The following is a 12,144-nucleotide window of genomic DNA, read 5'->3' on the forward strand; positions in this document are numbered from 1 at the left end:
CCTAAGGCTGGTGCTTCCTGCACTCAGTTCCCTCCGCGCCGGCCTGGGTGCCCAAACCGGTCCTAAGCCTCCGCAGCTGAGCAGCGCCCAGACACTGGGAAAGGGACACCCCAGGGACGTGCTCTCGGTGGGGACTTCCCAGGCTGCTCCAGAGCCTGACTGATGAATACTGACACTCCCGGCCTCTACCGCCCCACTGCCTCGGGGTGTGGGGACAGGCACAGAGTCCCCAATCGAGCACGCTCGCCCTGTCCTTCGCAAGCCCAGCCAGGATGTCAGCGCAGCAGTTTTGCATGTCGCAAGGAGGGGGCTAAGGCACTACACCTACTTCCCTGGGGCACCTACGTTGTTCTGGGTGACCCTGGATCACAGATGGAAGCGACCTGGCCGCATGAGAGTGGACCCGGTCCCCGAACACGAGAGAAGCCCCATTTTGCTTCCGGCTTGGCTAGGCTGTGTGGGTGGGTGGGTGGGGGGAGGGAGTCAAGGCGCTCGGAGAGCACGAGGATGGCGAGGGTGGAAAGCTCGAAGGCTTTGAAAGAAAGCTCGGTTCGAAAGCTCTCGGGGTGAGGAAATCCAGGCGCCGCCGCGTAGGGCTGCGGAGCACAGATCCCCAGCCAGGCTGGACACGGAGCGCACGCGACCCTCACTCAGCCAGGGACCCTTTGTGAAAGCAAGGCGCCTGAAAGAAAAGGGCACACTGGGTGTGTGTGTGTGTGTGTGTGTGTGTGTGTGTGTGTGTCCAAAAAAGGCCCAGAAAAGGATCGCCAGTCATGATAAAACAACCTAAATTACAGAAACAGTAGGCCTTCCAGTGGTCCAACTGAACCAAACCGGATGGAACGGAAAGGGCCGCGAAGGCCTCGGGGAAGCAAAGGTGAAGAAGGCCCCCTAGTTCTCGGCCAACGCGTCAACATTTTCCCATTCCCATAATGACCTTCATCGCGCTTTTTTAGCAGAGAAAAAAATGTTTTTAAATTCAGGAAAACACGGAGACTTGAAGCTGAATCCCCCCAACACTCCCTGGTTGGGAGGCCCCAGCCTGGCCGATTCAGTCTAGCTTGGCGTCGGAGGTGGAGGGCCGGCGCAGGGAGTTGAGAGGCCTTCTGCTTCCCGGTCCGGCCGTGCAGACCATGGCGAAGTCCGCGTGGAACGAAAGCAGGAAGAGCTGAGGCCGCCGCAGCGCACCGCCCAGAGGCAGGCGGCGGGTGCAGGAGCGGGGCAGCTCCGGGACAGCGTCCCAAAGTGCTCAGCTCAGGGAGATGGGGGGGAGGGGGGAGGGAGATGAAGAGAAAGGGAAGGAAAAAAAAAAAAAAAAAGACAAAGAGAAACAGAGCAAAGAGAGACTAAGGAGGACCAGAATCAGAGACCGGGATAGGAGGGCAACTTAGAGAGGATGTGACAAAGAAACAGGCTCAAAGCAACAAGAAATGAATTATATAGAGAAGTATAAGAGTACAAAGAAAAAGATACAGCAAATACAGAGACCAAGGGTTACAAACGAAGAGACTAGCGTAGAAAGAGCACAAAATAACGATTTTAAAAAGCTGAAACAAAAAGGACAAAAGGGGGCAAGAGAAAAAATTATGGGGACACTTTGGATGTCTGTAATTGGAAGGGGCTATCTGAGCTCCGTCACGCAATTCCGAAACTTTCAACTTTGGGACCACGATAAACTGGGGAGGACAAGGCCACTGCCACTGCCACTGCCACTGCCACTCTCGGGCTTGGGGTTCTGGCCGGTTCCAACCCCTCCTGCCCAGTGACACTGTGAGGGTTGCAGTGACGTCACACAACGTCATACTCTACTTCAGGTCTTGAGAAAACCTAAAAGCGAGCCTGGGAGTTAAGGGATGCATTTGTTCCCCAGCCATGTGGACTCCCAGGATGTGCATAGGGCCTTTGCTCACACAGCGGCCGGGTCCACAGGAGCCAAATCCTTGAGTTTGGCCCTAACCTTCAAGCAGGTTGCGGGGCGGAGAGGGCTCAGCTTCTCCTGAGCTCTAAGAGGCAAGGTGCTGCTCTGCCTCCCGCCACCAGGTTACTTCGACCCCACACCCGCGTAGCATGTCCCCGGCCTTCCCTGCCCAGCTCTCCCTGGCGCTGCTCTTGGGCCTTTGGTCCTGCAGCAGCACCGTTCCCATGGCCGCGCCCCAGCAGACGGGACACCGGCACGAACTGACCTGCAGCGCGCGTTCTCCACGGGGCCCCGGCCGGGTGCGAGCTGCAGCGAACACGGACGACCTTGGAGCAGCGGACGCGCGCACAGCCGCTCGCCTGCTCCCGCCTCAGGGGTGGGGCGCGGGCCGCAGTCGCCAAGCATTATTGGAACGAAAACGAAATAAAAGCGGCGTTAAGTGAAATAGCTAACTTTTTATTAAATAAAACGACTTAAATAAAAAGAACGGAAAAGGAGAGGCGTGAACCCAGCCTAAACGCAAGGCGTCCTCGGCCCCAGGCGTTTCCCCCAACTGCTGGGCGGACTGCCCCTCCTCCCGCGGCCCCGCAGGGGAAGCAGGTGGCCGCTGTCTAAAGAAAAAAAGCCAAAACTTTTATTATTTACACGTTTGGGCGAAAGTACAAAGTATAATACAGGCGCCCAGCCCGGGGGTGCGGGCGGGGGGCGGAGAAACGTAAGGCGCTTTCTTTGTCAGGCCCGGGCCTGGGGCGGGACGGGGCGCGGGGCAGGGGCTCGGATTGTGCAGCCGCGGAGCCCGGGCCCAGCCCCCTCTGCGGGCCGCCCGTGCGCAGCCGCGCCCGGGGCCTACTGGAGCTTGGCTGGCCCTTCCCCTCTCGGCCCCAGTTCTCCCCCAGCCCGGCTGGGGGTTCGGGATGCCCCGTTAGGTGGGAGCGGCGATCCGTAGCGACAGTGCGCGCTTGGTGGCTCACACCAGCGAGGTGACGGCTGGAACCTTAGAACTATCTTCTTCCCAGGGCTGCAGATTCTGCAGAGCAAAAAGCGACGAGTTGTGCAGACAGAGCGGGTCCGGCTGGATGGAGTCGTTGAGGCTCTTTTGGAAGGCGTCGTGTTGCAGCTGCAGCATGAGCCGGCTCGCCTGCTGCCGCTCCGCCTCCCGCTCCTCCGCCGTCTGCCGCCTGCACCAGGGGAGGGAGAAGGACAGTACTGTCATGCAACCCGCGCCGCAAGGCCACCGCGGGGTCCAGCCCTCCCGGGGGTGGAGGCCAGCCGAGGGCCTCCAGGCGCAGCACCTGTCTGCCTCCCTGCGCGCCCGGGGGCCGCGAGTTGGGAGAGTGGGCTGGGATCGTTTGTTATTGTTGTGCAGCCGGGGGCGCCAGGAGGGAACTCTGCCCACTGCCCACCTGCACACGCGGACAGTGTGGCTTTGCCAAACATAAAGATTGTTTGTTAGAATAAGCGAAAGCTTGGCGTTGGTGTAACTGACTGGGCCCTGCCTACAGCAGGGTCCCTGGGGTCAGTTGGTGGCAGGGCTGGATGTGCACTGCCAACTCCGCATGCTCGGAAGGGGTTTGTCTGGTCCAGTTTACACGAGCCCTGTTTTGAACCCTTTGCCAGAACTCGATCGTTTCGCCGCTTACGGGTTGGACTGAGACGGATCAGAAAACTTAGAGCTGGAGCGGGACCTACAGCCTCGCGGATCTTCGGACATCTGAGAGCATAGGCTGGAATGGGGGAGGCAGGAGAGTGTGGGGAGTGTGTGTGTGTGTGTGTGTGTGTGTGTGTTGGGACAAGTAAGAACCCGAACAAGATCTCAAGAAGGAACAAGACACACAGCGAGTTGGAGGTGCTCAAAAGACCTAGGGATGGAGAAAGGTAGGTGTGGGAGAGGGAAAGAAAAACACAGGGGGCCAGGTAAAAGGAACGGAAGAGATAAAACCCATGAGGGGGGTGGCTTCTGGGACAGCAGGTGGAAGGTAGCACAGGCAAGATGGCCCTGTTAGGTGGAGGGCGGGTGCAAGGTGGACCGGGCTGGGCCTCTCTCACCGCCACTTGGTTCTCCGGTTTTGGAACCAGGTCTTGACCTGCGCGTCCGTCATTTTGAGGGACTTGGCGAGCGCCGCCCTCTCGGCTGAAGCCAGGTACTTCTGGCGGTGGAAGCGCTTTTCCAGCTCGCAGATCTGCACCCGGGAAAAGGACGTTCTCGGCTTCTTACGCTTGGGCGGCGTCCGGTTCTGGTAAGGGTGGCCAATGCGCCGGGTCACGGTGAAGGGTGTGAGCGCGGCGGCTGCTGCGGAGACACATGAGGCCCCCTGAAGCCCAGCCCAGCTCCGCTACTTTCAGGCCTCAAGCGGACCCTATGGAGACCGTGGGGCCCACAGTGCTCGGCTATTTCTCTGCTTCCGTGCGTCCCAAGAGGCACCAGGCCGGTCGGGAGACGCCCCCTCCCCCTTTCTCCTTCCCGGGACGCTGGTTTATTCTCCCGCAACTCTCCGATTGCCCTCCCCTCCAAGGCTGCCCGGCGCCTTGGGCGCAGAGGCCTCTGCCGCGCCCGGGCTTCTGGAATCGTTTCCGGGAGTGGAGCGCATAGGGCGCGGCGCTGCTGGCCCCAGGAGGGCCCAGGCCTGACGCCTATTCGCTTGCTCGGCTCACCTGTGAAGCGGTCTTTCACAAAGCGCCGGCTGCTCTCCATCCAGGGGAAATTGAGGCCGCCCAGGCTGGAGACCGTGGGCACGGAGGGCATGGCGGGCAGCGCGCTGGGCAGAGGCGGAGGCACAGCCCCGGGCAGCGGCCTGTGCGCTGGCACCCGGATCACGCCGGCAGGCGCTAGGCTCAGGTTGACACTGTAAGATCCCGCGTCCTCGAAGGGCGCGCCGAGGCCGGCGAAGGAGGCGGGCAGAGACGGGTATGTGGCGCCCGGACGGCCCCCGGGGGGCCCTCCCAGGTAGCTGGCGCCGTCGGGGCCCCGCGGGGCGGGTGCGCTGTCCTGGTCCGGGCTGTTGAGGATCTGGTCGATGCCGAAACTGATGGGCTCGTGGGGATGCGGGGTCTGCGCGCTGGCGGGCGCCTCCATCCTGGGTGGGCGGAAGGGCTGGGCTGGGCTGGGCGGGGAGGCGGCTGGGTCCCCGTTACGGCGCGGCCATGGAGCGCCCGGCGCCTCTCGTCGCACTGAAACTTTGCCAAGAGTGCGCGGGCCCGACAGGCTCTGTGTCATCTTTCTTGAACCGAACCTGGAGTTTCCGCTGCTAATTCCTCTCCCGCCGCAGCCATTGGCTGCGATCAACAAGCCTCTCTCCTCTCATTGGCTCTAGCTTTCAATAAAGGCCTAATTCATGGAAATAGCAGCTTAGGGACTGTTCCAAGGTGACATCATTTTAACAAACGAACAATAGGTCAAATTTATTAGCCGGGATAATGGGCGGCGGATATTAGCGCCCGAACCGCAGCCTCCCAAACTCGAAATCTAACGAAGCTGCAATTAGCAGACACTCCCCCGCGCCTCCAGGCCGGGACCGCTTCCCGGTCTCCCTGCACGGCTGATAGGACGCTTTGCTTGTGAAATTGTCTTTTGCAGAGAGGGTTTTCGTTTTCTTCCAATTTTTTTTTCATTTGTGCAAAAACCAAACCAAGTGACTCTTTTCTATTAGAACGGAGTTGCAGCCCGAAATGACCCTGCGGAATTTGCGGAAGCCTCTTGGACACACGACCTTCGCGGGAACAACGAAAAAGGCGCAACCCGGGGCGCTAGCTCAGCGCTCCGCGCGCGCGGCCTGAGGGGAGCACCATGGCCTTCTCCACGCGACTGAGGACACCGACCCGCGTGGGGAGAATTCGCCTCCGCCGAGGCTTCGGCCGCACCATCGCAGCCACTTTGGAGACGGTCCCTGGCTCCCGCCAGGTTGACCAAGGCGTGACTCGCAGGTGCCCACGCGAGCCGGGCTCGGCTGGATAAGGACTCGAGGTCAATCACCGGGGAACGGGGCTCCTGTTCCTTGAAATTCGTTGCACAATAGAGAGGCTGTGGTTGCGCGTGGGGACCTGTCCGAGGTGGGCCCGGTGTAGGGCCCTTGGGTTCCCAAGAAGCAGCAGCGAGAAGGCTCAGATTTTGGCAACTAGCTGGATTTCTTTGGGAAATCTGATGAGCGAGTAGCTCCTGGCTTCGGTTCCTACGGAGCGCCGGGACCACTCCCTGCTGTGCTGGTGCACTAAGGACTGTCCCCGAGGGCCCAGAGGCGCGGTGCCTAGGACCACGGAGCGGTCCCCTTCCGCTCCACGTTGGGGGATGATCGTTCCCTCTAATTCTAAAACCGTTACCTTGGAACTCAGTGCCACAGCTCTGACCAGGCCTATTCCGCTTGCTCTGAGTCTGCGGGCAGAAGTGAGGGAGTGCAGAAGTGCTGCGAGCCAGAACGAAGCGCGTTCACACTTGGGCCGGTCAACGCCGCCGAGCAGCTACGTAACCTTGAGCTAGTGACTCCTTCTCTTCAGGCTTTGGGGTTTTGTTTGTTTTTTTAATAAGGCAGGGAATGGTGATGGGCGCAGTGTGGTATATTTGGGAACTGTGAGGGAGATCCAGAGAGAGCGCAGTAGGCAGGGTCTGGCCCCCTAGAGTCGGTCAGACACTTTCCCTTTGCGCCAACTCCCCGTGTCTGGTTGAAGCATTATTGTTATCATCTTTGTTTATTTTGCTTTTAATTTTATCTTCTTTGCAGAAACTCGGTATCTTGGCAATATGTGTTTATCAGTGGGGTCAGTTTTTGGAGGACCAGGAAGGGCAAGGGGCTGTAAGTTAGGGATTCTTTCTTTTTGCTGCCAGCAATACAGAGGCTAAAGCATTTGCAGCAAATGCCACCAGGCTTGGATCTGGGAGAAGTTGTTTTCCCCTTGTATGACCTTGGACAAGTTGCTGCTCTTTGCAGAACCTTTGTGTGGGGTGCAGACAGCAAGAGGCCAGCTAGGAAGAGCGCTCAGAGGAGTGCAGGATGCCCCGGGGGCTGTGAGAGGTTCTCTGGCTCCCTTCCTGAGACCAGGGCCCACGAGTTGATGGATGCTACTGCTCGGGCTCTGGAGGGGCTCCTGCTTCTAATTCTGGCCTGCTGCTGGCCATCTGGGGGCTGTTCTGCCCTCATTGCCCCTCCAGAGTGGGATTAGCCTTTTCCTTATTGATAAAACAGAAAGACCAATAGCCCCTCAGCCCCCACCCTGTGGCCTTGAGAACTAAATGAGTGAACAGCTTGGGAAGTGCCTGAGAATTTGGTGTGTGCAGGATTGAGCTGGGGGTTGGGATTGCAGGCACTTATTCTTCACAGCTACCCTGTGTGAAAGGACTGCAGTGATCTGGGTTTCTGATTGCTGAAGGAAGTGAGGCTCACAGAATACCAGTGAGCCCCTGGGGCGGGGGCTGGAGTTGGCACCTCATCAGCTCTGCTTCCCTTCAGGCTCTCTGAACCTGGAGTCCATGCCCTGGTCTTGTCTCTTCCAGGCACTATTAAAATGGGGGTAACAAGGCCCACCCTACAAAGGTGTGTGGCACAGCCAAGGAAGAGGTGTTAACATGGTGGCCAGGGCACATACTTAAGAATTTAATTCCCATGTTAGTTTGCCAGCTATAGAGTTGGCATTTTCTATCTTTTTTGTGACTCAGTTTCCTCATCTAGTAGCAAAACAGTACCAACTGTATAGGATTAAGTGAGCTGGTGCAGGTACAAGCAAGCATAGTAACTGCCATGGACGACCCTGTTCCCAAGCTGGGCCAGCTTTCACAGGCCAGCCCCAGGAGCTTTGGGCCACAGTCACAGCTCTCATTCATTCCTCCTGGAGACAGAGGAAGCTGTTAGGCAGCTCAGGACAAGGAACAAAGTGGGGCAGGCAGGACGTGAGGCCAGTGGTTCTCAAACTATGTTCCCAGTCAGCACATCAGCAGCACCCGGGAGTTTGTTAGAAATGCAGATTCGCAGATTCTCAGATTCTTGCACAGATTTTCACAAGTGGAATCTAACCTTTCCTGCTGGCCTCAGAACCTATTTTCAGGAACCCTCCAGGCAATCCTGGTGCCTCCTCTAGTTGGGAAACCAGTGCCCAGCTTCCTACCCACATCATCTACCTTCTCCAATTCACTGCTCCATTTCGGCAGAGGCTCTCATAACTTCAAGCTCTTCCGTGACTGTACTGTCATTTGCTTTTAATCCTCAGTGTTACTCGCTTGTGCCTTCTCTTGGTCACTTTGTCCAAGCTTTGTCTCTTTTATTGGTCTTTAGAAACGCCCTTGATTTCATTATCCCTGTTTTTGGTATCATTTCTTTCGTGAATGCTTTGCTTTTTAAAATTAACTTCTTCTTTCTTTGCTGAGATAAAATTTTAATTTATTTTGTCAACTCTTCTTTTTAAAACATGAATGCATTCCAAAGCATACATTTTCTCTGAGCACTGGTTTGGCCAAATGCAGCCTGAGTGGCTACGTATGTGGTGTTTCTGAGATTATAATTTTTGTGCCCCTTTGTACCTGATATCAACTGAACAATGACAAAAATACATACGCATAAAGATTAGAAAATTCAAATTGTAGGATGAGGGAAGTGGGGGCCAGGACTCCCAGGACCCCAGAAGCTTCCAGGCTGTAGCACATCTTCTACCAGTTCCTTTGGGAAAGCTGGAGAGATGGGGAGCCTTGCTGGGAGTCATCAGTAAGGGTGGGGTTCAAGGGTAAGAGGCTGAATGTTGGAACTTCCAACTGGCCCATGATCGCAGACATAGGAGGCCCCGTTTCCTATTTCATCAGACTTCTGTGTGAAGTGGGCTTCAACTTCCCTGTCTGTAAAATGGGTAGAGATTGAACCAGGGCTCCTAAGTGTATCTGGATCAGCTATCCTAACTGAAAAATTGATGAATATATGAGTTTACTTACATAGAAAATGACATAAGCACATAGGTTGTCATACACACAATGTCACAGGTTGCTGACCTGCCCATACCACTTTGGTTCAGAGAATGGTTCTTTGGATGGGAGGCTGTAGTGACACCTGCCAACATTTATTTACTTCCTCATTCATTCAGTAAGTATTTAGTTAGTGAAGACCTACACACATTTTCTGGGCCTGGTCCCAACTGTGGGGGCTGTTGCCCTGATAGTGAGAGCAAAGCAGTTGGAGGCTTTCATCCTGGCTTCCCCCTAAAGAAAGGACCTGGGGAAGAAACTGCCTGAGGAGGCCCTGAAGGACTCAGTCTACCTGCTGATGGAAGGAAAAAGCCACCAGATGCTGGGTGCTGTTGGCCCCCTCCCCCCACACCAGTCATGGAGTTTCAAGGACAATGAATTAGGCTGGTACAATCCTTTGCCCATGACATGTGGCTGGGGACAGGAAATGGAGATGGAATTTCAACCCAGAACTGTCTGGACAACAAAACCCAAGTTCCCCTTCACTTCCTACACCCATTTCTATTGGGGAGGGGGTTGGTGGTTAGGTAGTAAAGATGCTAAGTCACAAGGCTGAGTAGGAGGGCCTGGGTGGGGAAGCCCAGGGCTGGGGGTGAGAGCTGCCTGTGGTGTGGTGCAGCTCACTTTTGTCTCCTCTGCCAACCTGGGAGTTCCCTTAGGGCAGAACAGTGTTGGTGGCATTAGATTCTGTGTCCTGGGACTGGGTGCAGGGCTGTGGATTGAACAACTAACACATACCTAGGGCGATAAGGAGATAAGGAAAAGCGGTCCTGGACCCGACTCTAGGCCCAGGAACGTGCATGTACTCAGCTCTCGCAGGGCTGGTGCCTCTGCATCCTTCAGGACCCAGGCCTGTGATCACATCTCTGTCCCTCTCCAAAGCACCCCCACCTCCAGTTACCCTCTATCCTGTTCCTTTCGGGCACTGTACAGGTTGTTGGAAATGACTTTGTTTATCCTGCTCACTCATTCTACAAGGGCAGAGATGGTCTGTCGCATTTATTGAAGTTTGAGGTGAACAGATGAGCAAATGAATGATTTCCAGGATTGCGGGACAGGGTCAGGCCCAGGCAGGCAGGCTGGTGGCAGTGTGAGGACGCTGGCCACATGGCCAGGACAGAGGGTGGAGGGTGGTGGAGGGGAGATTCCTTCCCCAAGGCTCTGGAGGATGCGGAGGGGAACTGAGCAGTCCATGTGGGAAAGCACAGGTGCGACTTCTGGGGCACCCCCAAGCCTGATCTCACACCCTAGTCTACTTCCCCCCTCATCAGCTATTTTTCCCACTTTGCGCTCTACAACTTTCCTCCCTGCTTGACGGATTTCTCTACTAAATTTGACTTCGTTTCAACACTTTTGTTGGGCAAATTACATTAAGATGGATGTTGCAGGTACTCTATGGTTTATTTATTGTGATACTGTTTGTATCTCACACTTATAAATAACTTATGTTATAGCTTTTGTTTGTGGAAATGTAACTTACATATTTTATTACGCTTTCTGTAAACCTCAAAAAGAATCTTGTCAAGGAAGCACTCTTATCAGCCATCCAAACTATGGGATGTAAAAACCAACACTAACATTATTTTTTAATATGCCAAGGAGGCAGGTTACTCTTGCTGTAGTTGGAAAGGTTTGCTGTCATCATAAACTTGCACCTCAATAAAACATTAAAAAGTCTCAAGAACGATTTTATAAAGTTCAGAAAGGAGGGTGAATCGGTGAACCCATAGACACAAAACAAAGGGCCTAGGTACTGGATTGGCTTCTCTCTGGGAGTCCCATAAAGGTTTTTTTTTTTTTTTTTTTTTTTTAAATGTATTTGGTTGTTGCAGGGCCTCACTATGCAGCTCAGAATTGTGGTGATCCTGCTGCTTTCAGCCTCCCCAGTGTTGGGATTACAGGCATATGCCGCTATGCCTGGGGGCATGGCTGGTGCAGCATGTGGTGCCAGGGATCGAACTGTGGTCCCTGAACTTGCCTAAGCAGGTGCTTTAGTCCGCTGAGCCTTCTCGCCATCCCCCCAAAGGTTCTATGTCCACCTCTCCTACCCAACCGTTCCCACAGGCCAGTGGCAAGAGAATTACATCAAGAGATTAGAGTGGAAAAGGAATATAGCTCTGGAATCACTTAGACTGGATTTGCGACTTCAGCTTGGTTGCTTTCTAGCTATATGGTCTCCAGTTAGTATTTAATCTCAGTTTTTTCATTTCTAAAATAGGGGTAATAATCCTTGGCATTCTTACTGGGAAGCATAGGTAATGTGCAAGGCGCAGTATGTGCTCAATGATGTTAGTGGGTCTAATTATTTTAGGGTTGCTTTAAAACTTTCTTTCTTTCTAATCTGCTCTGCTCTAATCCTTGTAGTGCAGGGATTAGAACCCAGGGCCTGGTGGAGGCAAGCCAGTGCTCTGAGTTCCAGCTCCAGCCCTGCCCTTCTCAGCACTCTTTTTGGTTCTTATAGCAAGATATGCTTTCAAATGCTACCTCTCCCAAAATTCTAACTGCCTTCCTTAGGCCTAAGGTTCCCAAAGGCCTGCTCTTTTTCCCACTTGTCTCACCAAACCTACCCTTTCTTTGTTTCCGTACTCAGTTCTCTGTTGGCAGTTGGCTAACTTGTTCAGTTATCTTAGCTAATGGCCACATGCCAGTCCAGATGGCACTGTGAAAGGGGCCCCCACTACTCTTACCCCAAGGCACATATAGGTGTTACCAAGGGCAGTGGGAGTCTGGGGTGCAAGGTGGCCTTTCTGGGCCCCTCAACTCATCACACATAGGGCAGGGGTCCTATATTCCTTAGATCATTCCTAGAGAATTGGTAGAGGACAGCAGAGAAAAAGCGAAACATGTAGGACACAGCATACATCCTCCTCAGGTCCAGGTTCTGAAGTCAAGTGTTGAAGTAAAAATGAGCCAAGTCAAGATACCTTCGGACTGCTTCTTTCCTCATCACTGGTTGAAGTAGCTGGCTTGATTTACAGCCCTATATATCATGAACAACCTCGTCTGTACATTAGCATCCTGTGGGAAGGAGGAGACATGTGTTTGTAGCCGCCTAGTGGAGTTGCCAGCCCTATTCCCTTTCTCCTGAATCGGAGTAAGTTACATATATGCGTAACCCAGTTAGACCACACTGTATAATAACTGTAGTGGCTGTGTTTTGTGTACCCTCCACAGGTTAGGTGTGTCCTTACATGCTTGCTTTCATCTTGGAGTAGAAGGCCCTTGGAGAGACACTTCCACATGGAGGAGGAGTCTCTGCTGAGTCTTCACTGTCCCCCACCCATCGAGGCAG

General features: G+C 54.5%; 1 protein-coding gene across 1 annotated transcript; it reads right to left on the reverse strand.

The window, feature by feature from the left end:
- Positions 1–2,358: 2,358 nt before the first annotated feature.
- On the reverse strand, positions 2,359–5,114 carry Tlx3 (T cell leukemia homeobox 3). The gene is made up of 3 exons (XM_004637025.2): positions 4,571–5,114; positions 3,965–4,208; positions 2,359–3,096 (listed from the first exon to the last, which is right to left on the reverse strand). The coding sequence occupies exons 1-3, from the start codon at positions 4,989–4,991 to the stop codon at positions 2,886–2,888; spliced, it is 876 nt and encodes a 291-aa protein (XP_004637082.1). The 5' UTR covers positions 4,992–5,114; the 3' UTR covers positions 2,359–2,885.
- Positions 5,115–12,144: the final 7,030 nt, after the last annotated feature.

Source organism: Octodon degus, unplaced genomic scaffold, assembly GCF_000260255.1.
Source record: "Octodon degus isolate 3935 unplaced genomic scaffold, OctDeg1.0 scaffold00085, whole genome shotgun sequence".
NCBI classification, from domain to species: Eukaryota; Metazoa; Chordata; class Mammalia; order Rodentia; family Octodontidae; genus Octodon; species Octodon degus.